The sequence below is a fragment of the Haematobia irritans genome, chromosome 4, assembly GCF_050003625.1.
Source record: "Haematobia irritans isolate KBUSLIRL chromosome 4, ASM5000362v1, whole genome shotgun sequence".
Taxonomy (NCBI): Eukaryota; Metazoa; Arthropoda; class Insecta; order Diptera; family Muscidae; genus Haematobia; species Haematobia irritans.
The window spans coordinates 163,907,698-163,933,385 of NC_134400.1; the positions used below are offsets into that span (position 1 = coordinate 163,907,698).

Below are 25,688 nucleotides of genomic sequence, written 5' to 3' on the forward strand. Positions count from 1 at the left end.
CTTCAAGCCAAAATTACTATGTCCTACTCGATAGTGCAGTAAACGTGACAATCTGTACACGCTCATGCTCATATTAGCCTTCCACAAATTTCTGCAGAAACTGACAGCGAAGAAAAACCACTACTTAAATAAGAGTGAATTTTAAAAATTCACTTTTTTAATTATTAGAACCAACTTCCATACTAATTAAAAATTGTCAAAACTATTTATATAGTCACTGATGCAACGAAAGCTTGCATGAACATTATAAACGATGCAAAATGCCAATAGTTTGAAGTTGAGAATGCGAGATTTATATCTACTTAAGTTTTCAATAAATATAATGTAACATCATAATTTGTACATCCCTTTTATCGGGGAGCCATACTAAATTAAATTAAAACAAGTATATATGTTACGGCCGTAAGTTCGGCCAGGTAGAATCTTATGTACCCTCCACCATGGATTGAGTAGAAACTTCTACAAAAGACTGTCACCCACAATCGAATTATTTGGGTTGTGGTATCTTAAAACTTCTTAACATCGCTTTCTAAATTGTGAGTTAGTCCATACGTGGTATATATTAGACAAAAGAGATATGTATAGGTAAGTCTACAAATAATTACGAATCGATATGGACTTTTGCACGGTACGTAGAGAGCCAGAATTGAAATATGGGGGTCGCTTATATGGGGGCTATATAACATACAATTATGAACTTGATATGGACCAATTTTTGTGTGATTGGGGATCGACTTATCTGAGGGCTATATATAATTATAGACCGATATGGACGTAGCTAGGCATGGTTGTTAACGGCCATATACCAGCACAATGTATCAAATTTCAACTGACTCGGATGAAATTTGCTCCTCTAAGAGGCTCCAAAACCAAATCTCGGGATTGGTTTATATGGGGCCTATATATAATTATGGACCAATTTTGGCATGGTTGTTAGAGACAATATACTACCACCACGTACCAAATTTCAACCAGATCGGATGAATTTTGCTTCTCCAAAAGGCACCGGAGGTCAAATCTGGGGATGAGTTTATATGGGGGCTATATACAATTATGAACTTGATATGGACCAATTTTTGTGTGATTGGGGATCGATTTATCTGAGGGCTATATATAACTATAGACCGATATGGACCTAGCTAGACATGGTGTGGACTGATATGGACCCCTTTTGGCATGGTTGTTAAATATCATATACTACCACCACGTACCAAATTTCAACCAGATCGGATGAATTTTGCTTCTCCAAAAAGCACCGTAGGTCAAATCTGGTGATCGGTTTATAATCCGATACATTGAATCTTTTGATTTAAAATAAAAATGCTTCAAACCTAAGCCAAGATTTATTTTAAGATTTTTGCATTTTTGGTTTAAAATTTTTTGGAAGTAAGAGAATATTTTTTACTTTGTAGTATCTCTTATAATCTGGATTTTTAACTGGCATTTATTTGTACGTGAATAGCTTTATTAGAATATCGCCAAAAAGAGACTGAAAAATCGATAAATTAAATTTGTATCCCAATTTTATTGATCTTAGATTTAAAGCTAAATGGGTTCCTGTATTTATTTTAAAGAAGCCGCATCTTTGACTCGGAATCAATACAAAAATCTTTAGGAGAAGGTCAACATATTTGCTTCCAAATAAACTTTTATTGTATATGGATTTTTACACCCTCCACCGTTGGATGGGGGTATATTAACTTTGTCATTCCGTTTGTATCACATCGAAATATTGCTCTAAGACCCCATAAAGTATATATATTCTGGGTCGTGGTGAAATTCTGAGTCGATCTGAGCATGTCCGTCCGTCCGTCTGTTGAAATAACGCTAACTTCCGAACGAAACAAGCTATCGACTTGAAACTTGGCACAAGTAGTTGTTTTTTATGTAGGTCGGATGGTATTGCAAATGGGCCATATATGCCCACTTTTACGTATAGCCCCCATATAAACGTACCCTCAGATTTGGCTTGCGAAGCCTTTAAAGGGTGATACGGTCAAAATTTGGTCAATATAAACTTGACGTATTTCTTTCAATTTTGCATTTAAAAAACCTGAACATCCCTAATTTTGAAGGTGTGCGTGCGTAGAATGTTGCTCCTATTTTGATTTTGGAATTCACTCTTCAGTTGTCAAAATGCCGTCCAAGCAAGAAGAGCAGCGTATCAAAATTTTGCTCGCGCATCGTGAAAATCCGAGCTACTCGCACGCAAAGCTGGCAAAATCGCTAAAAGTTGCCAAATCAACCGTTACAAATGTAATTAAAGTGTTTGGGGAACATTTGTCGACAGCCAGGAAGTCTGGATCGGGGGGAAATCGAAAACCGGAAGCCGCTGAGACAACAAAGAGAGTTGCCGGTAGTTTCAAGTGAAACCCTAACATCTCTCTCTCCGAGATGCCGCAAATAAGCTGGGTGTATCGTCTACAACCGTGCATCGAGCCAAAAAACGAGCCGGACTATCGACTTACAAGAAGGTAGTGACTCCAAATCGCGATGATAAACAAAATACGACGGCCAAAGCGCGATCCCGGAGGCTGTACACGACGATGCTGACGAAGTTTGACTGCGTGGTAATGGACGACGAAACCTACGTCAAAGCCGACTACAAGCAGCTTCCGGGACAGGAGTTTTATACGGCAAAAGGAAGGGGAAAAGTAGCAGATATTTTCAAGCACATAAAACTGTCAAAGTTCGCAAAGAAATATCTGGTTTGGCAAGCCATCTGTACCTGTGGCTTGAAAAGCAGCATTTTCATAGCTTCCGGGACTGTCAACTAAGAAATTTACGTGAAAGAGTATTTGAATAAACATCTGCTGCCTTTCCTGAAGAAACACGGTTGTTCCGTACTGTTTTGGCCGGATTTGGCATCTTGCCATTACGGTAAAAAGGCCATGGAGTGGTACGCCGCCAACAACGTGCAGGTGGTTCCCAAGGACAAGAACTCTCCCAACACGCCAGAGCTCCGCCCAATTGAGAAATACTGGGCTATTGTCAAGCGGAACCTAAAGAAGACCAAAAAAAACTGCTAAGAACGAACAGCAGTTCAAGGCAAACTGGCTTTCTGCGGCGAAGAAGGTGGACAAGGTGGCTGTACAAAATCTGATGGCAGGTGTCAAGCGTGAGGCCCGGCAATTCGGATTTGGAAAAGCGAAAGCCTAACTGAATATTTTTCCTGAATTTTATACTAATTGAACTTGAAAAAGAAATAATTTGATTTTTTAAATAAACGATTTCACCGCGTTTTCCCTTGACCAAATTTTGACCGTATCACCCTTTAAGAGAAGCATATTTCATCCGATCCGGCTGAAATTTGGTACTTAGTGTTGGTATATGGTATCTAAAAACCACGCAAAAATTGGTCCACATCGGTTCATAATTATATATATCCCCCATATACACCTATTCCCAGATTTGGCTTGTGGAGCCTCAAACAGAAGCAAATTTCGTCCGATCCTGCTAACCTTTTGTACATTGTGTTCGTATATGGTCTCTAACAGCCATGCAAAAATTGGTCCACATCGGTCCATAATGTAGCCCCCATATAAACCGATTCCCAGATTTGGCTTGCGGAGCCTCAAAGAGAATCGAATTTAATCCGATCCGGCTTAAATTTGGTACATGGTAATAGCCATGCAAAAATTGGTCCACATCGGTCCATAAATATATATAGCCCCCATATAACCCGATCCCCAGATTTGGCTTGCGGAGGGTCAAAGAGAAACAAATCTCAGCCGATCCGGCTGAAATTTGGCCCATGATGTTGGTATATGGTCTCTAACAACCATGCAAAAATTGATCCACATCGGTTCATAATTATATATAGCCCCCTTATAAACCGATCCCCAGATTTGGCTTGCGGAGCCTCTAAGAGAAGCCAATTTAATCCGACCCGGTTGAAATTTGGAACATGGTGTTAGTATATGGTCTCTAACAACCGTGCCAGAATTGGTCCATATCGGTCCATAATTATATATAGCCCCCATATAAACCGATCCCCAGATTTGGCTTGCGGAGCCTCTAAGAGAAGCCAATTTGATCCGATTCGGTTCAAATTTGGTACATTGCGATAGTATATGACCGCTAACAACCATGCCAAAATTGGTCCATATCGGTCCATAGTTATATATAGCCGATCCCCAATCACACAAAAATTTGTCCTTATCGGTTCATAATCATGGTTGCCACTCGAGCCAAAAATAATCTACAAAAATTTTATTTCTATAGAAAATTTTGTCAAAATTTTATTTCTATTGAAAATTTTGTCAAAATTTTATTTCTATAGAAAATTTTATAAAAAATTTATTTCTATAGAAAATTTTGTTAAAATTTTATCTTAATAGAAAATTTTATAAAAAATTTATTTCTATTGAAAATTTTGTTAAAATTTTATTTTAATAGAAAATTTTATTAAAAAATTTATTTCTATAGAAAATTTTGTTAAAATTTTATTTTAATAGAAAATTTTGTTAAAATTTCATTTCTATAGAAAATTTTGTCAAAACTATATTTCTATAGAAAATGTCAAAATTTTATTTCTATAGAAAATTTTATAAAAAAATTATTTCTATAGAAAATTTTGTTAAAATTTTATTTTAATAGAAAATTTTATAAAAAATGTATTTCTATAGAAAATTTTGTTAAAATTTTATTTTAATAGAAAATTTTATAAAAAATTTATTTCTATAGAAAATTTTGTTAAAATTTTATTTTAATAGAAAATTTTGTTAAAATTTCATTTCTATAGAAAATTTTGTCAAAACTTTATTTCTATAGAAAATGTTGTCAATATTTTATTTCTGTAGAAAATTTTGTCAAAATTTTATTTCTATAGAACATTTTATCAATTTTTTTTTTCTATAGAAAATTTTGTTAAAATTTTATTTCTATAGAAAATTTTGTCAAACTTAATTATATACAAAGCAACACTTTATTATATACAAAGCAAAACACTTAATTATATACAAAACAAAACTAACGGTGTTAGAAGATTTTAAGATACGTTGCCATTGGCAAGCGTTACCGCAACCCAAGTAATTCGATTGTGGGTGGCAGTATTTAGAAGAAGTTACTACGCAATCCACGGTGGAGGGTACATAAGCTTCGGCCTGGCCGAACTGACGGTCGTATATACTTGTTTATTCTATTTTTTTATTATTCTCATTTCCTTGCGATCCTCCCGAAACCATCAAAATATTAACCAACTCTACACAGATTTTGGTAATTGTATAACCGTTACCTTACAAATCCTCTTAATAACTGGCACCAAATTTTTGTTTTTGTTCGACAACCGTTTTCCTCTTTCATAGCAAAACTTTACCAACCTTCACAAGTTTTATCATTTCCGGTCATACGATATCCGCTTGGACATAGACAAAATATCCGGCCTAACGAAGACAAGCAAATGTGCGAACAACCGCCGTTATTAAGCGAACATTCGCCGGCATCTAGGCATGTATGATTGTCCATTGATAAGTGGGTGCCGGGCAAATTGTCACAGCTACAACGATAACCAGCCCAAAGATTATGGCAAGTATCCTGGCACGGACCATGGCCATTACGCAAAAGGCATTCGTCAATGTCTAATTGCCAACGAAGGACGAAGACGATGTGAAATGGCCAACATGGTTAAATAAATTGTGAACAATTAACAGCACAGTGATGTCGACAACATTGATGGTAATGGTGATAATGATTGGTGGTGGCGAATGTATACGTATGCATGGGTGTGTGTATGTGCATGTGTGAGATAGAAAAATATATAAAAGAAAATAAGAAATTTTCATATGCCCACATGAGAAGAAAAATTGAACTTCAGAAAATTTTCGAAACCTACCAATGCAAGTATTGCCCGTTAGCGTATTGATCTGAAGACCACTTTGGCAGGAGCATTTAAAAGAACCTGGCAAATTTTGACAAAATTGTTCACAACCACCGTTATTTATTTTGCATTCGTTAATATCTGCAGAGGAAAATTAAAAAGAAATTGGCATATTAATTACACTGAATGGAATATTGTCGTGAGACCAAAAATTTTAAGTCCTTAAAATATGAATGCGAGTTTGGCTTAGAATAGAAGACGAATTTCTCTGTAATAAGTTTTTTTCTCTTTGTACAAAACCCGATAAACTTTTCAATGAAGTCGTTTTGTCCTTATAGTTTATTGATTCGACTTAAAATTGGGTATCTTAACATGAAAGAAAATTTTGTTTAACTAAGGTCGACTTGGCTTTAATAATTCTTATTTTTTTTTTTCAAAATTTATGAACTCGACTCAAAATTTCTTGACTTTTTTATCTTCACTACAAAACAACACTTTATTTTGAAGACTTTTTTACTTGAAACAACGCATAATTTCTACTTTTAATCGAGTCTAAATTTGTTAAACAATCTACCAAAAAATGGTAGATTGTTTACTGTTATTGTGATTGGTAGAATTTTTCATGTTTTGGTAGATTTAGCGAAACATTCCTCTAAGAAAACAAAATTGGAAAAATGTTGACCAAATTTTCTATAGAAATAAAATGTTGAGAAAATGTTCTATAAAAATTAAATTTTGACAAAATTTTCTATAAAAATAAAATTTTGACAAAATTGTCTACAAAAAAAAAAAAAAAAAAAAAAATTCAATAAAAATAAAATTTTGACAAAATTTTCTATAACAATAAAATATTGAGAAAATTTCTATAAAAATAAAATGTTGACAAAATATTCTATAAAAATAAAATTTTCTATAAAAACAAGTAAGTAAAGTCTAAAGTCAGGCGGGGCCGACTATATTATACCCTTCACCACTACGAATATGTACACCAAAATTTGTGTTACAAACTCAACTCCTTCAAATTTGTTTGGAGTTATTATGAAGGTTTATATTTCCATATTCAAATATCTATATCTTAACCGATTTGAAGATATGTGGTCTATTGTGGGTTATGATATATTATTTGGCCAAGTTGATTTGTACCATTTTATGAATTCTTACTCAGTTTTTAACCTATTTGAAACAAAACAAGTTAAAAATACCCATTAAAAGTATGGAAATAAACATGTTATAAAAAATTGAATGAAAAGAACTTCCTGGGTAGTTAAAATAAAGAACATCATTGGGAGTGCCTCCTCTGGAAGCGCTTTTAAAGTTGTGCCTTTGGAAGAACTTCAAAATTTTTTTGCTATTTCAAACGGATCGTATCTTTCACGGAACTCTAGAAATCAAATCTGGAGATAATTTAGATAGGGTCTATGTAAATTAACATGTGGTCTGATATGGTCATGGTTATCATAGGGCAACATATTGACGTAGAACACAAAATTTCGTGAGGCCAAATAAGTCAAATCTGATAATCGTTGTATGGACCCATATAAACCAACATGTGTATGATTATAAGTGGACATAGAGATAAAAGTTGAACAATTCATTTAAATTTTTGTCTGACACATAGATGGCGTCGCTAGTATTAAATGCATATTATTTTTATATAGTACCAACCTTCAAATGATTCGTGTCAAAATTTGACATCTGTAAGTCATTTAGTTTGTGAGATAGAGCGTCTTTTGTGAAGCAACTTTTGTTATTGTGAAAAAATTGGAAAAAAGGGATTTCGTGTTTTGATAAAATACTGTTTTTTTGAAGGGAAACAAGTATATACGGCCAGGCCGATGGTGGAGGGTACCACCATGGATTGCGTAGAAACTTCTACTGAAGCCGATGGCAAGGCATCTTAAAACTTCCTAACACCGTAATATATACCACATAGTCCATACGTGGTATATATTAAACTAAAAAAGACCGATTAAATACATATATAATTAAGTTTAAAGTTTCTATAGAAACAAAATTTTGTCAAAATAAAATTTTGACAACATTTTCTATAAAAGTAAAATTTTGACAAAATTTTCTATTTCTATAGAAATAAAATAATAAAAATATTTCTATAGAAATAACATTTTGACAAAATTTTCTATAGAAAAAAAATTTTGTCAAAATATTCTATAGAAATAAAATTTTGACAAAATTTTCTGTAGAAACAAAATTTTGACAAAATTTTCTATAGAAATAACATTTTGACAATGTTTTCTATAAAAATAAAATTTTGGTAGATTATTTTTGGCTCGAGTGGCAACCATGATTATGAACCGATATGGACCAATTTTTGTGTGATTGGGGATCGGCTATATATAACTATAGACCGATATGGACCAATTTTGATATGGTTATTAGCGGCCTTATACAAACACCACGTTGCAAATTTCTACCGGATCGGATGAATTTTGCTCCTCAAGAGGCTCCGGAGATCAAATCTGGGGAACGGTTTATATGGGGGGCTATATATAATTATGGACCGATATGGACCAATTCTTGCGTGTTTGTTAGAGACCACATTCTAACACCATGTTCCAAATTTCAACCGGATCGGATGAATTTTGCTCCTCTAAGAGGCTCCGCAAGCCAAATCAGGGGATCGGTTTATATGGAGGCTATATATAATAATGGAGCGATGTGGACCAATTTTTGCATGGTTGTTAGAGACCATATAATAACACCATGTACCAAATTTCAGCCGGATCGGATGAAATTTGCTTCTCTTAGAGCAATCTCAAGCCAAATTTGGGGGTCCGTTTATATGGGGGCTATACGTAATACAATTTGCAATACCATCCGACCTACATCAATAGCAACTACTTGTGCCATGTTTCAAGTCGATAGCTTGTTTCGTTCGGAAGTTAGCGTGATTTCAACAGACGGACGGACGGACGGACAGGCTCAGATCGACTCAGAATTTCACCACGACCCAGAATATATATACTTTATGGGGTCTTAGATCAATATTTCGATGTGTTACAAACGGAATGACAAAGTTAATATACCCCCATCCTATGGTGGAGGGTATACAAATACGGTGGAAGCAAAAACTTGGCTTGATAATGAGTTTCCGGACTCTACCCCAGGGAAATCAACAATAATTGATTGGTATGCAAAATTCAAGCGTGGTGGAATGAGCACGGAGGACGGTGAACGCAGTGGACGCCCGAAAGAGGTGGTTACCGACGAAAACATCAAAAAAATCCACAAAATAATTTTGAATGACCGTAAAATGAAGTTGATCGAGATAGCAGAGGCCTTAAAGATATCAAAGGAACGTGTTGGTCATATCATTCATCAATATTTGGATATGCGGAAGCTCTGTGCAAAATGGGTGTCGCGCGAGCTCACATTTGACCAAAAACAACAACGTGTTGATGATTCTGAGCGGTGTTTGCAGCTGTTAACTCGTAATACACCCGAGCTTTTTCGTCGATATGTGACAATGGATGAAACATGGCTCCATCACTAAACTCCTGAGTCCAATCGATAGTCGGCTGAGTGGACAGCGACCGGCGAACTGTCTCCGAAGCGTGGAAAGACTCAAAAGTCCGCTGGCAAAGTAATGGCCTCTGTTTTTTGGGATGCGCATGGAATAATTTTTATCGATTAACTTGAGAAGGGAAAAACCATCAACAGTGACTATTATATGGCATTATTGGAGCGTTTGAAGGTCGAAATCGCGGCAAAACGGCCCCATATGAAGAAGAAACAAGTAAGGGGCCGACCATATTATACCCTGTACCACTTTGTAGATCTAAATTTTCGATAAATTGGGGTAAAACTCTGAATTCTGGGACCGTATTAATCCATATCGGGCCAAAGATATATATCCAAATCCTATATCCAAATATGGACCGATTTCAACCCTGTGCAAAATTTCAACCAAATTGGGGTAAAACTCTAGCTTTTGGGACCGTATTAGTACATATCGGGCGAAAGATATATATGGGAGCTATATATAAATCTGAACCGATTTAAATAAAATTTGGCACACTTGACTATAGTACTAATTGTTTTTATTGTGCAAAATTTTAAGCAAATTAGGGTAAAACTCTGGCTTCTGGGGCCATATAAGTCCATATCGGGCGAAATATATATATGGGAGCTATATCTAAATCTGAACCGATTTCTTCCAAAATAAATAGGGTTCTATTCTGAGCCCCGAAAGAGGTGGCGCAGGGTATAAAAAGTGTTGTTCCACCAAGCCAACGCACCGTGCCACAATTTATTGAGAACGATGGCAAAAATTCATGAATTGGGCTTCGAATTGCTTCCCCACCCACCGTATTCTCCAGATCTGGCCCCAGCGACTTTTACTTGTTCTCAGACCTCAAAAGGATGCTCGTAGGGAAAAAATTTGGCTGCAATGAAGAGGTGATCGCCGAAACTGAGGCCAAAACCGGGGGAGTACTACCAAAATGGTATCAAAAAATTGGAAGGTCGTTATAATCGTTGTATCGCTCTTGAAGGGAACTATGTTGAATAATAAAAACGAATTTTGACAAAAAAAATGTGTTTTTCTTTGTTAGACCGGGGATTTATCAGCCAACCTATTATTCCGGAAAGATAACATTTTCATTGTGACATGAACAAATATTTTACATGGTTGTGGGCATATACTGACATCATGTACCAAATTTCAACCGGATGGGATGAAATTCACTCCTCCATAAAGGGTCCGATATTGTTCATTTGCAATACCATTCGACCTACATCAATAATAACCACTAGTGTAAAGTTTCAAGGCGATAGCTAGCTTCGTTCATAAGTTAGCGTGATATCAACCGACGGATGTTAACACAGGTTAACCTACTGCAAAGAGAATGTTTATAGATTTTCTTGCATACTTTTAGGCGACTTTATAAACACTAATATGTAAGTTAAGCTACTCTTGTTGTTTCCACAACATATGCTCTTAAACTGCAATAGAAATAGTAACGAAATGGCAAATAAATATAGAACACCGACAAAATAAATAATTGACCATAGGGTCAGATTAGGTTGAAAAGACGATTCAGGTTGTACTGTTTCATATGGGCTGATATGCCCTGACTGTTGTCCTGCTTTTCAGGAATAAATGAGAAGAAATGGTATTCTAAAGCAGTTCCTGAGACACATCAGTCGTAATGTGACCACCTCCTTCCATATACTCAACAAATGTGGTGTTTATATCTTTTATTCTTTTTTATTGCCTATACATTTTATCACAAATATTTCACACAATTTATGTCAAATATCATAAAAAAACTTAAAGAAGAAAGAGAAAGACAGGCAGATAAAAAAACACTGCATTTTTCCGATATAGACATAGAGTTGGCCACACTAATTCTATTTGAGAATATTAATTTGTCTCTTCTTTTCCTGAAATATTACCAAATTTCCTTCGTTTTGATGATTGATCATGTACCTTGCTGGTGTTCCATATTAAAATATATATTTTTATACCCTCCACCATAGGATGGGGGTATATTAACTTTGTCATTCCGTTTGTAACACATCGAAATATTGCTCTAAGACCGCATAAAGTATATATATTCAGGGTCGTGGTGAAATTCTGAGTCGATCTGAGCATGTCCGTCCGTCAGTCCGTCTGTTGAAATCAAGCTAACTTCCGAACGAAACAAGCTATCGACTTGAAACTTGGCACAAGTAGTTGTTATTTATGTAGGTCGGATGGTATTACAAATGGGCCATATCGGTCCACTTTTAGCCCCCATATAAACGGACCGCCAATTTTGGCTTGCAATTGCTCTAAGAGAAGCAAATTTTATCCGATCCGGTTGAAATTTGGTGCATGGTGTTAGTATATGGTCTCTAACAACCATTGCAAAAATTGGTCCATATCGGTCCACTTTTACGTATAGCCCCCATAAAAACTGACCCCCAAATTTGGCTTGCGATTGCTCTAAGAGAAGCGAATTTCATCTGAGCCGGCTGAAATTTGGTACATGATGTAAATATATGGTCTTATGGTTTTATTTCTGTAGAAAATTTTGTCAAAATGTTATTTCTATAGAAAATTTATGAAGCATTTCATAATTGGAGAGGACTATTTTGCAAAATCTTCCAAAATATCAGGAATTCTACCAATCTCCCAAACAGTAAAAAATCTGTCATTTTTGGTAGTTCATAATTGTATAGTAAAGGGTGATACGGTCAAAATTTGGTCAATATAAACTTGACGTATTTCTTTCAATTTTGCATTTAAAAAACCCCTCATTTTGAAGGTGTGTGTGTGTAGAATGTTGCTCCTATTGTGATTTTGGAATTCACTCTTCAGTTGTCAAAATGCCGTCCAAGCAAGAAGAGCAGCGTATCAAAATTTTGCTCGCACATTACAAATGTAATTAAAGTGTTTGGGGAACGTTTGTCGACAGCCTGGAAGTCTGGACCGGGGAGAAATCGAAAACCGGAAGCCGCTGGGACGACAAAGAGAGTTGCCGGTAGTTTCAAGCGAAACCCTAACCTCCCTCTCCGAGATGCCGCAAATAAGCAGGGTGTATCGTCTACAACCGTGCATCGAGCCAAAAAACGAGCCGGACTATCGACTTACAAGAAGGTAGTGACTCCAAATCGCGATGATAAACAAAATACGACGGCCAAAGCGCGATCCCGGAGGCTGTACACGACGATGCTGACGAAGTTTGACTGCGTGGTGATGGACGACGAAACCTACGTCAAAGCCGACTACAAGCAGCTTCCGGGACAGGAGTTTTATACGGCAAAGGAAGGGGAAAGGTAGCAGATATTTTCAAGCACATAAAACTGTCAAAGTTCAAAAAGAAATATCTGGTTTGGCAAGCCATCTGTACCTGTGGCTTGAAAAGCAGCATTTTCATAGCTTCCGGGACTTTCAACCAAGAAATGTACGTGAAAGAGTGTTTGAATAAACGTCTGCTGCCTTTCCTGAAGAAACACGGTTGTTCCGTACTGTTTTGGCCGGATTTGGCATCTTGCCATTACGGTAAAAAGGCCATGGAGTGGTACGCCGCCAACAACGTGCAGGTGGTTCCCAAGGACAGCGTATCAAAATTTGCTCGCGCATTACAAATGTAATTAAAGTGTTTGGGGAACGTTTGTCGACAGCCAGGAAGTCTGGACCGGGGGGAAATCGAAAACCGGAAGCCGCTGGGACGACAAAGAGAGTTGCCGGTAGTTTCAAGCGAAAACCTAACCTCTTCTACAACCGTGCATCAAGCCAAAAAACGAGCCGAACTATCGACTTACAAGAAGGTAGTGACTCCAAATCGCGATGATAAACAAAATACGACGGCCAAAGCGCGATCCCGGAGGCTGTACACGACGATGCTGACGAAGTTTGACTGCGTGGTAATGGACGACGAAACCTACGTCAAAGCCGACTACAAGCAGCTTCCGGGACAGGAGTTTTATACGGCAAAAGGAAGGGGAAAGGTAGCAGATATTTTCAAGCACATAAAACTGTCAAAGTTCGCAAAGAAATATCTGGTTTGGCAAGCCATCTGTACCTGTGGCTTGAAAAGCAGCATTTTCATAGCTTCCGGGACTGTCAACCAAGAAATTTACGTGAAAGAGTGTTTGAATAAATGTCTGCTGGCTTTCCTGAAGAAACACGGCTGTTCCGTACTGTTGTGGCCGTATTTGGCATCTTGCCATTACGGTAAAAAGGCCATGGAGTGGTACGCCGCCAACAACGTGCAGGTGGTTCCCAAGGACAAGAACCCTCCCAACACGCCAGAGCTCCGCCCAATTGAGAAATACTGGGCTATTGTCAAGCGGAACCTAAAGAAGACCAAAAAAACTGCTAAGGACGAGCAGCAGTTCAAGGCAAACTGGCTTTCTGCGGCGAAGAAGGTGGACAAGGTGGCTGTACAAAATCTGATGGCAAGCGTGAGGCCCGGCAATTCGGATTTGGAAAAGCGAAAGCCTAACTGAATATTTTTCCTGAATTTGATACTAATGGAACTAGAAAAAGAAATTTAATTTGATTTTTTAAATAAATGACTTCACCGATTTACACGCGTTTTCCCTTGACCAAATTTTGACCGTATCACCCTTTATAGCCCCCATATACAGCAATTCTGGCTCTACAATTACCGCACAAAAGTTCATATCGGTTCTTAATTATTTCTTCCCTATATATACCGGTCAAGAACTGAATATATATACGTATTTAATCGACCTTTCTTTTGTCTACTATATATAGCGCATGGACTAACTTACAACTTAGAAGGTGATGTTAAGAAGTTTTAAGATGTCTTGCCATCGGCCGCAACCCAAGTAATTTAATTGTGGATAACGTCTTTAGTACAAGTTTCTACGCAATCCATGGTGGAGGGTACATAAGATTCGGCCTGGCCGAACTTACGGCCGTATATACTTGTTTCAATGTATATTTTTTATTTTTTTTCTCGGTGAAGGCTATTTAATTTGAAAAAAAAAATCGAACTTTGCAAATATGTTTAGTCGTTTTTGAGTTATAGAATTTGAAATAAGTCAGAAATATTCAAAATTGCTAAAGTTTTCAATTTTGAAATTGCAACAAAAATCTCCAAGAGAATTTACTTTCATTATGCCACAATTTTATATGTGGACATATCGTCCAAAGTTCAAATCCTTGACCTACTAGTCACACTGCTCTTGGCTTGACCCTATAGGAAGACGTTTTTAGAAAGCATGATTGATCCATATGATATAGAAAATTTTCGATTTTTTCCACCTTCGGAACACGCTTTTTTTTAAGCCTTTGCTTTGGAGACCGATTTTCCGAAGTAATCTTCTATTAAAGAAACATAATTTGTTTGGAAGTCTCTCAATCAATATTGGCTCAAGCCAACTTACTGGCTAACACGCCTTACGAGTATAGTGGGATTATTTAGTATATCAAAGGAAAAACTCCTATACTTACCATGACACGTTGAGTAGTCATAAGGATCTAAACTGAACCCCTCACCACATGAGCATTGTATACGTGGCTGATTTTCTCCAGAGAAGACGACACGTTCGCATTTCTGATCACAACCACCATTATCACTGCCACAATTTGTATCCAAAACTCGTGGAGTATAGGGATCTTGAGGGGTTCCTGACTCAACAGCATTGCTTTCCACATTGGAGTTGGCCACCTTTGCCGCCTCATCAACCTCAACTTGACGGACCAATTCTTCATCATATCTTTGGGCTACAACTGGTTCGATTTCATTGCTCAGTTCTGGCAAATCTTCGGCATTAGTTACAGGTGGAGAGGGTGTGGGAGCTGGTGGTGGTGGGGGTGTGGGAGCAACATAATTGGTATGGCGATTGTCAACATCCTCTTCTTCTTCCTCTTCATCTACTTCTTCTCCACCACCAACATCTTCCTCATCTTCCTCTTCAACTTCTTCATATTCATAGTTTCCTGTAAGAGACAAATTTAGTTAGTCCTTATCTCGTGGACTTAAACTCTCTTACCTTCATCTTCCTCATCACTGTATTCACTAAGGGCCACACAACCTGGTAAATCTCCCACCCAAGCACGATTACTACAATAGAGGGTAGTAATATCAGCCTCCTCAAAATCATAGTTTTCATTACATGCATACATGGCCACTAGGAATATTTTATCTCCTTTGCGTCTCCTATCGTATTTGTGTACAAAGCCATGACGAATTTCGGGTGCCTTAACTTTGGCCTGAACACAACTCATGTCAAGAGTGCTGGCCAACGCTGGCGATACCATTCGGTCTTCTGGAATATTTTGTTTTTGTTGTTGTTTCTGTTTGGGCACTTGTGCTCCTGAGTCATCTACCACATTTGTTGTTGTTGTACTCTTAACACATTTTGGAGGTTCTGTATCCCATTCATCTGTATCCAGATCGCATATTAGTTCCGTTGCTCCTTGTAATTCATAGCCGCTTTGACATGTGTATATCGCCCGAATGACATCCTCTTCACTTTTAATTTGAATATTGGCAAATTTTGTTGTTGGTGGCACTTCACAATCCTCATGTACCGCTGCACAAGCTGTAACAGAAAATAGTAAGAACGATCTATTAGATATTGAGAAAGCTAAAAAAGTAGTACCGATTTTGAGCTGCAAATTTATATAAAAACAAAAAAAAAAAAAAAACAAAATAAATATATACAGACTTAAGTTCAGTCTGGCCGAATCTTAAATACCTACCACCATGAATCAATTAATATAAGTGTTTCCTTCGAAAACTCTTCATCGCGTTAGTTGAAAATGTGGTATATAGAATTTCAGGTGGTTTTGATGACAACCAAACATGTACAGTGAATCCTCTGAAAGATGGACACCCACGGTCGCGTAAATTTTGTCCACATTTGAGAGGTGTCCAGTTATGAGAGGTTAATTTTAATAACAAACATCCCTGATCAATAATGTATCAGAATCACCTCCTGAGTCGATCTAGCGCTTGCCCGTCCGTCCGTCCGTCTGTCCATGTATTTGTTGTTTGCAAGATTCCTTTCACAATTATTAACTGATTTTGATGAAATTTGGTACCGAGTGTTTTTTATACCCTCCACCATAGGATGGGGGGTATATTAACTTTGTCATTCCGTTTGTAACACATCGAAATAATGCTCTAAGACCCCATAAAGTATATATATTCTGGGTCGTGGTGAAATTCTGAGTCGATCTGAGCATGTCCGTTCGTCCTTCCGTCCGTCCGTCTGTTGAAATCACGCTAACTTCCGAACGAAACAAGCTATCGACTTGAAACTTGGCACAAGTAGTTGTTATTGATGTAGGTCGGACGGTACTGCAAATGGGCCATATCGGTCCACTTTTACGTATAGCCCCCATATAAACGGACCCCCAAATTTGGCTTGCGAGGCCTCTAAGAGAAGCAAATTTCATCCGATCCGGCTGAAATTTGGTACATGGTGTTAGTATATGGTCTCTAATAACCATGCAAAAATTGGTCCACATCGGTCCATAATTATATATAGCCCCCATATAAACCGATCCCCCGATTTGGCTTGCGAGGCCTCTAAGAGAAGCAAATTTCATCCGATACGGCTGAAATTTGGTACATGGTGTTAGTATATGGTCTCTAACAACCATGCAAAAATTGGTCCACATCGGTCCATAATTATATATAGCCCCCATATAAACCGATCCCCCAATTTGGCTTGCGAGGCCTCTAAGAGAAGCAAATTTCATCCGATCCGGCTGAAATTTGGTACATGGTGTTAGTATATGGTTTCTAACAACCATGCAAAAATTGGTCCACATCGGTCCATAATTATATATAGCCCCCATATAAACCGATCACCAGATTTGACCTCCGGAGCCCCTTGGAAGAACAAAATTCATCCGATTCGGTTGAAATTTGGTACGTGATGTTAGTATATGGTATCCAACAACCATGCAGGAATTGGTTCATATCAGTCCATAATTATATATAGCACCCATATAAACCGATCCCCAGATTTGATTTCCGGTGCCTTTTGGAGAAGCATAATTCATCCGATCTGGTTGAAATTTGGTACGTGGCGGTAGTATATGATATTTAACAACCATGTCAAAAGTGGTCCATAATCATATATAGCCCCCATATAAACCGATCACGAGATTTGGTTTTGGAGCCTCTTGGAGTAGCAAATTTCATCCGAGTCAGTTGAAATTTGGTACATTGTGCTAGTATATGGCCGTTAACAACCATGTCTAACTAGGTCCATATCGGTCTATAGTTATATATAGCCTTCAGATAAATCGATCCCCAATCACACAAAAATTGGTCGATAACAATAATTGTATATAGCCCCCATATAAGCGGCCCCGATATTTCAATTCTGGCTCCCTACGTACCGTGCAAAAGTCCATATCGATTCTTAATTATTTGTAGACTTACCTACACATATTTTTTATGTATACCACGTATGGACTAACTCACAATTTAGAAAACGATTTAAGATACCACAACCCAAGTAATTCGATTGTGGATGACAGTCTTTCGTAGAAGTTTCTACGCAATCCATGGTGGAGGGTACATAAGATTCGGCCTGGCCGAACTTACGGCCGTTTATACTTGTTTTTTTTTTTTTTTTTTTGGCACAAGGACGAACGCTATTGAATTATGAAGAAATCGGATCAACTTTAGGTATAGCTCCCATATATATGTATCGCCCGATTTCAACAAATGGGGTTACGTTGCGCTTTTTACAAACGGATCGTCATAAAATTCAGATTTCGACGCTTCTCCCATAAAGTTTTTACGATACCCTCATGTGGGAGCCACCGTGGTGCAATGGTTAGCATGCCCGCCTTGCATACACAAGGTCGTGGGTTCGATTCCTGCTTCGACCGAACACCAAAAAGTTTTTCAGCGGTGGATTATCCCACCTCATTTCTGAGGGTTTCAAAGCTTCTCTAAGTGGTTTCACTGCAATGTGGAACGTCGTTCGGACTCGGCTTTAAAAAGGAGGTCCCTTGTCATTGAGCTTAACATGGAATCGGGCAGCACTCAGTGATAAGAGAGAAGTTTACCAATGTGTGGTATCACATTGGACTGAATAGTCTAAGTGAGCCTGATGCATCGGGCTGCCACCTAACCTAACCTAACCTAGCCTTAAGGGTGATACGGTCAAAATTTGGTCAATATAAACTTGACGTATTTCTTTCAATTTTGCATTTAAAAAACCTGAACACCCCTTATTTTGAAGGTGTGTGTGTGTAGAATGTTGCTCCTATTTTGATTTTGGAATTCACTGTTCAGTTGTCAAAATGCCGTCCAAGAATGCAAGAAGAGCAGCGTATCAAAATTTTGCTCGCGCATCGCGAAAATCCGAGCTACTCGCACGCAAAGCTGGCAAAATCGCTAAAAGTTGCCAAATCAACCGTTACAAATGTAATTAAAGTGTTTGGGGAACGTTTGTCGACAGCCAGGAAGTCTGGATCGGGGGGAAATCGAAAACCGGAAGCCGCTGAGACGGAAGCCGGTATCGTCTACAACCGTGCATCGAGCCAAAAAACGAGCCGGACTATAGACTTACAAGAAGGCAGTGACTCCAAATCGCGATGATAAACAAAATACGACGGCCAAAACGCGATCCCGGAGGCTGTACACGACGATGCTGACGAAGTTTGACTGCGTGGTAATGGACGACGAAACCTACGTCAAAGCCGACTACAAGCAGCTTCCGGGACAGGAGTTTTATACGGCAAGAGGAAGGGGAAAGGTAGCAGATATTTTCAAGCACATAAAACTGTCAAAGTGCGCAAAAAAATATCTGGTTTGGCAAGCCATCTGTACCTGTGGCTTGAAAAGCAGCATTTTCTTAGCTTCCGGGACTGTCAACCAAGAAATTTATGTGAAAGAGTGTTTGAATAAACGTCTGCTGCCTTTCCTGAAGAAACACGGTTGTTCCGTACTGTTTTGGCCGGATTTGGCATCTTGCCATTACGATAAAAAGGCCATGGAGTGGTACGCCGCCAACAACGTGCAGGTGGTTCCCAAGGACAGAGACCAATTTTTTGCTCCGATTTAGTTGAAATTTTGCACAGGGAGTAGAATTAGCATTGTGGCTATGCGTGCCGAATTTGGTTGAAATCGGTTCAGATTTAGATATAGCTCCAATATATAGCTTTCGGCCGATTTACACTCACATGACCACAGAGGCCAATTTTTAACTCCGATTTAGTTGAAATTTTGCACAGGGAGTAGAATTAGCATTGTTGCTATGCGTCCCAAATTTGGTTGAAATCGGTTCAGATTTAGATATAGCTCCCATATATATATGTTTTTCTGATTTCGACAAAAATGGTAAAAATATCAACATTTTCCTTGTAAAATCGCCACTGCTTAGTCGAAAAGTTGTAAAAATGACTCTAATTTTCCTAAACTTCTAATACATATATATCGAGCGATAAATCATAAATAAACTTTTTCGAAGTTTCCTTAAAATTGCTTCAGATTTAAACGTTTCCCATATTTATACCCTTCACCACTACTGTGGTACAGGGTATAATAAGTTTGTGCATTTGTATGTAACGCCAAGAAGGAGTAATCATAGACCAACCTTTTAGTATACGGATCGTCTTAGAATTAAATTCTGAGTCGATTTAGCGATGTCCGTCTGTCTGCCTGTCCGTCTGTCTGTCCGTCTGTCTGTCTGTCTGTTGATGTATTTTTGTGTGCAAAGTACAGCTCGCAGTTTTAGTCCGATTGTCCTAAAATTTGGTATACGGTCCTGTTTCGGCTCAAAGACGATCCCTATTGATTTTGGAAAAAATCGGTTCAGATTTAGATATAGCTGCCATATATATTTTTCACCGATCTGGTCATAATTGGCGTGTATATCAACCGATCTTCCTCAAATTCCGTACATCCGAATATTTTATGAGTCTCGAAAAACTTGCAAAATATCAGCCAAATCGGTTCAGATTTAGATATAGCTCCCATATATAGCTTTCGCCCGATTTACACTCATTTGCCCACAGAGGCCAATTTTTTGCTCCGATTTAGTTGAAATTTTGCACAGGGAGTAGATTTAGCATTGTAGCTATGCGTGCCAAATTTGATTGAAATCGGTTCAGATTTAGATATAGCTTCCATATATATTTTTCGCCCGATATGGACTTATATGGCCCCAGAAGCCAGAAGCTAGGATTACAATTAGTAATATAGTCATGTGTGCCAAATTTGATTGAAATCGGTTCAGATTTAGATATAGCTCCCATATATATGTTTTTCTGATTTTGACAAAAATGGTCAAAATACCAACATTTTCCTTGTTAAATAGCCACTGCTTAGTCGAAAAGTTGTAAAAATGACTCTAATTTTCTTAAACTTCTAATACATATATATCGAGCGATAAATCATAAATAAACTTTTGCGAAGTTTCCTTAAAATTGCTTCAGATTTAAATGTTTCACATATTTATACCCTTCACCACTACTGTGGTACAGGGTATAATAAGTTTGTGCATTTGTATGTAACGCCAAGAATGAAAAGTCTGAGACCCATCGTTTAGTATACCGATCGTCTTAGAATTAAATTCTGAGTCGATTTAGCGATGTCCGTCTGTCTGTCTGTTGATGTATTTTTGTGTGCAAAGTAAAGCTCGCAGTTTTAGTCCGATTGTCCTAAACTTTGGTATGGGGTCCTGTTTCGGCTCAAGGACGATCCCTATTGATTTTGGAAAAAATCGGTTCAGTTTTAGATATAGCTGCCATATATATTTTTCACCGATCTGGTCATAATTGGCGTGTATATCAACCGATCTTCCTCAAATTCCGTACATCCCAATATTTTATGAGTCTCGAAAAACTTGCAAAATATCATCCAAATCGGTTCAGATTTAGATATAGCTCCCATATATAGCTTTCGCCCGATTTACACTCCTTTGTCCACAGATGCCAATCTTTTACTCCGATTTAATTGAAATTTTGCACAGGGAGTAGAATTAGCATTGTTGCTATGCGTGCCAAATTTGGTTGAAATCGGTTCAGATTTAGATATAGCTCCCATATATATGTTTTTCTAATTTCGACAAAAATGGTCAAAATACCAACATTTTCCTTGTAAAATCGCCACTGTTTAGTTGAATAGTTGAAAAAATGACTCTAATTTTCTTAAACTGCTAATACATATATATCGAGCGATAAATCATAAATAAACTTTTGCGAAGTTTCCTTAAGATTGCTTCAGATTTAAATGTTTCCCATATTTTTTACTAACATTGTGTTCCACCCTAGTCCATTAGCCGACTTTAATTTAGAGTCTATAGATTTTGTAAAAGTCTATCAAATTCTGTCCAGATCGAGTGATATTTAAATGTATGTATTTGGGACAAACCTTTATATATAGCACCCAACACATTTGACGGATGTGATATGGTATCGAAAATTTAGATCTACAAAGTGGTGCAGGGTATAATATAGTCGGCCCCGCCCGACTTTAGACTTTCCTTACTTGTTATACCCTTCACCACTACTGTGGTACAGGGTATAATAAGTTTGTGCATTTGTATGTAACGCCAAGAAGGAGTAATCATAGACCAACCTTTTAGTATACGGATCGGCTTAGAATTAAATTCTGAGTCGATTTAGCGATGTCCGTCTGTCTGTCTGTCTGTTGATGTATTTTTGTGTACAAAGTACAGCTCGCAGTTTTAGTCCGATTGTCCTAAAATTTGGTATAGGGTCCTGTTTCGGCTCAAAGACGATCCCTATTGATTTTGGAAAAAATCGGTTCAGATTTAGATATAGCTGCCATATATATTTTTCACCGATCTGGTCATAATTGGCGTGTATATCAACCGATCTTCCTCAAATTCCGTACATCCGAATATTTTATGAGTCTCGAAAAACTTGCAAAATATTAGCAAAATCGGTTCAGATTTAGATATAGCTCCCATATATAGCTTTCGCCCGATTTACACTCATTTGCCCACAGAGGCCAATTTTTTGCTCCGATTTAGTTGAAATTTTGCATAGGGAGTAGAATTAGCGTTGTAACTATGCGTGCCAAATTTGCTTGAAATCGGTTCAGATTTAGATATAGCTCCCATATATAGCTTTCGCCCGATTTACACTCATATGACCACAGAGGCCAATTTTTAACTCCGATTTAGTTGAAATTTTGCACAGGGAGTAGAATTAGCATTGTAGCTATGCGTGCCAAATTTGGTTGAAATCGGTTCAGATTTAGATATAGCTCCCATATATATGTTTTTCTGATTTCGACAAAAATGGTCAAAATACCAACATTTTCCTTGTAAAATCGCCACTGCTTAGTCGAAAAGTTGTAAAAATGACTCTAATTTTCCTAAACTTCTAATACATATATATCGAGCGATAAATCATAAATAAACTTTTTCGAAGTTTCCTTAAAATTGCTTCAGATTTAAACGTTTCCCATATTTTTTTTTACTAACATTGTGTTCCACCCTAGTGCATTAGCCGACTTAAATTTTGAGTCTATAGATTTTGTAGAAGTCTATCAAATTCTTCCAGATCGAGTGATATTTAAAAGTATGTATTTGGGACAAACCTTTATAAAGGGTGATTTGTTAAGAGCTTGATAACTTTTTTTAAAAAAAAAACGCATAAAATTTGCAAAATCTCATCGGTTCTTTATTTGAAACGTTAGATTGGTCCATGACATTTACTTTTTGAAGATAATTTCATTTAAATGTTGACCGCGGCTGCGTCTTAGGTGGTCCATTCGGAAAGTCCAATTTTGGGCAACTTTTTCGAGCATTTCGGCCGGAATAGCCCGAATTTCTTCGGAAATGTTGTCTTCCAAAGCTGGAATAGTTGCTGGCTTATTTCTGTAGACTTTAGACTTGACGTAGCCCCACAAAAAATAGTCTAAAGGCGTCAAATCGCATGATCTTGGTGGCCAACTTACCGGTCCATTTCTTGAGATGAATTGTTCTCCGAAGTTTTCCCTCAAAATGGCCATAGAATCGCGAGCTGTGTGGCATGTAGCGCCATCTTGTTGAAACCACATGTCAACCAAGTTCAGTTCTTCCATTTTTGGCAACAAAAAGTTTGTTAGCATCGAACGATAGCGATCGCCATTCACCGTAACGTTGCGTCCAACAGCATCTTTGAAAAAATACGGTCCAATGATTCCACCAGCGTACATACCACACCAAACAGTGCATTTTTCGGGATGCATGGGCAGTTCTTGAACGGCTTCTGGTTGCTCTTCACTCCAAATGCGGCAATTTTGCTTATTTACGTAGCCATTCAACCAGAAATGAGCCTCATCGCTGAACAAAATTTGTCGATAAAAAAGCGGATTTTCTGCCAACTTTTCTAGGGCCCATTCACTGAAAATTCGACGTTGTGGCTCGTTAGTAAGTCTATTCATGATGAAATGTCAAAGCATACTGAGCATCTTTCTCTTTGACACCATGTCTGAAATCCCACGTGATCTGTCAAATACTAATGCATGAAAATCCTAACCTCAAAAGAATCACCCTTTATATAGCCCCCAACACATTTGACGGATGTGATATGGTATCGAAAATTTAGATCTACAAAGTGGTGCAGGGTATAATATAGTCGGCCCCGCCCGACTTTAGACTTTCCTTACTGGTTTTTTACTAACATTGTGTTCCACCCTAGTGCATTAGCCGACTTAAATTTTGTGTCTATAGATTTTGTAGAAGTCTATCAAATTCTGTCCAGATCAAGTGATATTTAAATGTATGTATTTGGGACAAACCTTTACATATAGCCCCCAACACAGTTAATGGTATCGAAAATTTAGATCTACAAAGTGGTGCAGGGTATAATATAGTCGGCCCCGCCCGACTTTAGACTTTCCTTACTTGTTTTTTTTTTTAATTTAGCACAGAGTAACAATCTTGGATTTGAAAAACTCCAAAATTTAGATCAGGGTTGGCCGTCGCAAACTGTGACTTTTGCGACATACGTTTACGACGGTATAATAGGTAACCGATCTTACTCAAAAATGGCTAGATTCAGTCCTCTATAGTACTAACTATATGTGCACAATTTCATCGAAATCGGTTCAGATGTAGATATAGCTCCCATATATGTATCGCCCGATTTTGAAAAATTGGCCCCTAATAACCTTATGTTTGAGCATAGATGCCTCATTTCTTAACTTATCTTACTCAAACAAGGTAACCTTTTGTGGTATTAATCAAACCCGCAAAATGTTATGCAAATTGGTTCAGATTTACATATAGCTTCCATATATATGCATCGCTCGATTTTCCCAAATTTGGCCGTAATACTCTTATTTAAAATTTAAAATTTTGATTTATTTACTACCCGATCGTATTTATACGTACTTGTAGCTCTTACATAAGAATATTGCTCGATTTGTACAAATTTGGATTTATTACCCACACTTATTTAGCGATTTTCTCTTTTTTAATAATGGGCTCAATATTAGTGGCTAGAAGTATGAGAAATTCCCTATATGTAGTTTTTTTCTAATATTTAGCGCCTTGTAGGGACGTAGGGCCACAATGTAGGGACACTTTCACTTAACACAATTTGCAATAATTGTTACATTTTGGTGGCTCTAGAGGAGGAAATTAGAAGCCGGCAAGGCTTGATCTTTAACAATGTGTGGTAACAACAGTTACCACTCGTGCAAAAAAAAATCTAACAAAATTTGAAGATTACCACAAATCTACCAAACAAATATTTCGATAGAAATTTTTGTCAAAACTGTAGAAAATTTTGTCAACATTTTACTTTTATAGAAAATATTGTCAAAAATGTATTTCTATAGATTTTTTTTTTCAAAATATTATTTCTATAAAAAATTTTCTCAAAATTTTATTTCTATGGAATTTTTTCTCAAAATTTTATTTCTAAAGAATTTATTGTCAAAATTTTATTTCTATAGAAAAATTTCTCACAAAAATTTGTTTATAGAAACTTCTTCCAAAATTTTATTTTTATAGAGATTTAACAAAAAAAAAATACTATTTTGGGTAGAATTCGACCAACTGTGGCAACCGTGGTGGTAATGCAAATTTATATACGTTAAGTTATATACGTTGCATATTCATGTTTTAAGTAAGTAAAGTAGAAGTAAGTAAAGTGGAAATTCGGGCGGGGCCGACTATATCATACCCTAAACCACCATTACAGAATTAGTAATCATAAGCATTTGTGGGGTAGCATATTGGTCTGGGCGATAAACCGCAGTTGCATATTTAAGAAAATTAAGGGGTACATGTCTATGGGTGCTTTGTGTCAATCTGACTATAGCTCATAGTCAATATTGCCAGGGAAAATGTTCGGTTTACCCTACAAGGACAAAAAAAGTTCCCTACTTTCCCATAAATTCCCAAACAATTTTCCCTACTATATTTTTCGTTAAATTTAAAAAAATTTACAAAACAA

The 25,688-nt window shown here is 37.3% G+C and overlaps 2 protein-coding genes across 4 annotated transcripts in view; one reads left to right on the forward strand and one right to left on the reverse strand.

Annotated features, from left to right (window-relative positions):
- Snmp2 (Sensory neuron membrane protein 2) overlaps positions 1–25,688 on the forward strand; it is a 691,945-nt gene that overhangs the window by 240,993 nt on the left and 425,264 nt on the right. The window lies entirely within an intron of this gene.
- LOC142234478 (uncharacterized) overlaps positions 1–25,688 on the reverse strand; it is a 45,907-nt gene that overhangs the window by 8,234 nt on the left and 11,985 nt on the right. For 2 of the 3 annotated variants that reach the window (XM_075305630.1, XM_075305628.1), the window contains exons 3-6: positions 15,290–15,841; positions 14,748–15,236; positions 5,834–5,959; positions 5,322–5,579 (exon numbers count right to left, since the gene is read on the reverse strand). In XM_075305630.1, the coding sequence (XP_075161745.1) occupies positions 5,322–5,579; positions 5,834–5,959; positions 14,748–15,236; positions 15,290–15,841 (1,425 nt within the window). The remainder of the gene's footprint in view (positions 1–5,321; positions 5,580–5,833; positions 5,960–14,747; positions 15,237–15,289; positions 15,842–25,688) is intronic. The other variant, XM_075305629.1, reaches the window with a different exon arrangement.